General features: G+C 60.1%; 1 protein-coding gene across 1 annotated transcript in view; it reads right to left on the bottom strand.

Moving 5' to 3' along the window:
* The window catches only part of SAMHD1 (SAM domain and HD domain 1), a 30,658-nt gene extending 30,231 nt beyond the window's left edge, over positions 1 to 427 (bottom strand). Inside the window, exon 1 of the mRNA XM_009886339.1 lies at positions 351 to 427. Coding sequence (XP_009884641.1) covers positions 351 to 427 — 77 coding nt within the window. The remainder of the gene's footprint in view (positions 1 to 350) is intronic.
* Positions 428 to 664: the final 237 nt, after the last annotated feature.

The following is a 664-nucleotide window of genomic DNA, read 5'->3' as shown; positions in this document are numbered from 1 at the left end:
AGCCTCCGCCTCACGCCGCCCAACCCTCCCCGTGCCCGTCCGCCGGCACACCGGGGCACCGCGGCTGACACAGACTGTTTTCCAGATATCATGTCCACAAGTAATGTCCCAACATCCATAAAAACAGCTCTACTGCAAAAGGCCTCTGCGTGCCACCAAGTGCCCCGAAGGGGCCTGAGACTTTGGCTCCCAAACACGGCTCCCACAGGGCACAGCTGGCAAAATCCCCGCTGCCTCCATCCATCCCTGACAGCCTTCTCAGAAGGGCACCCGCCACGTGAAGCTGACACCTCAGTGCCCCGATGGACGAGGTATTTGCACCAGCTAAGCTTTTGGGGGAGCCTACTCACCTGCTGCTGGCCACCTCACGGACTGCGAGTGTGCTGGGCACCTCCTCCTCACAGACAGCCCACCGTTCGGCTGCCATCACCAGCACCAACAAGGATGTCCCGGGAGATCTAGACCCCCATACACCTGAGGACCCTCCAGGCTTCAGCGGTTCTGTGTTGCACAGCACAAGCTGCGCTTACTGCAATGCTGCACAGGCTCCCTGGGGGGAGGGTTACACGTTATCCCTCAGCAGTATGCACACACGCCTTGGGTTTATGTGGCAAGGTTTTGGTAGCAGGGGGGCTGCAGAGGTGGCCTTTCTGAGAACACACCA

The sequence above is a fragment of the Charadrius vociferus genome, unplaced genomic scaffold, assembly GCF_000708025.1.
Source record: "Charadrius vociferus isolate BGI_N301 unplaced genomic scaffold, ASM70802v2 scaffold225, whole genome shotgun sequence".
NCBI classification, from domain to species: Eukaryota; Metazoa; Chordata; class Aves; order Charadriiformes; family Charadriidae; genus Charadrius; species Charadrius vociferus.
The sequence above is the reverse complement of the archived record's forward strand: the minus strand, read 5'-3'. Positions and strand labels throughout refer to the sequence as shown.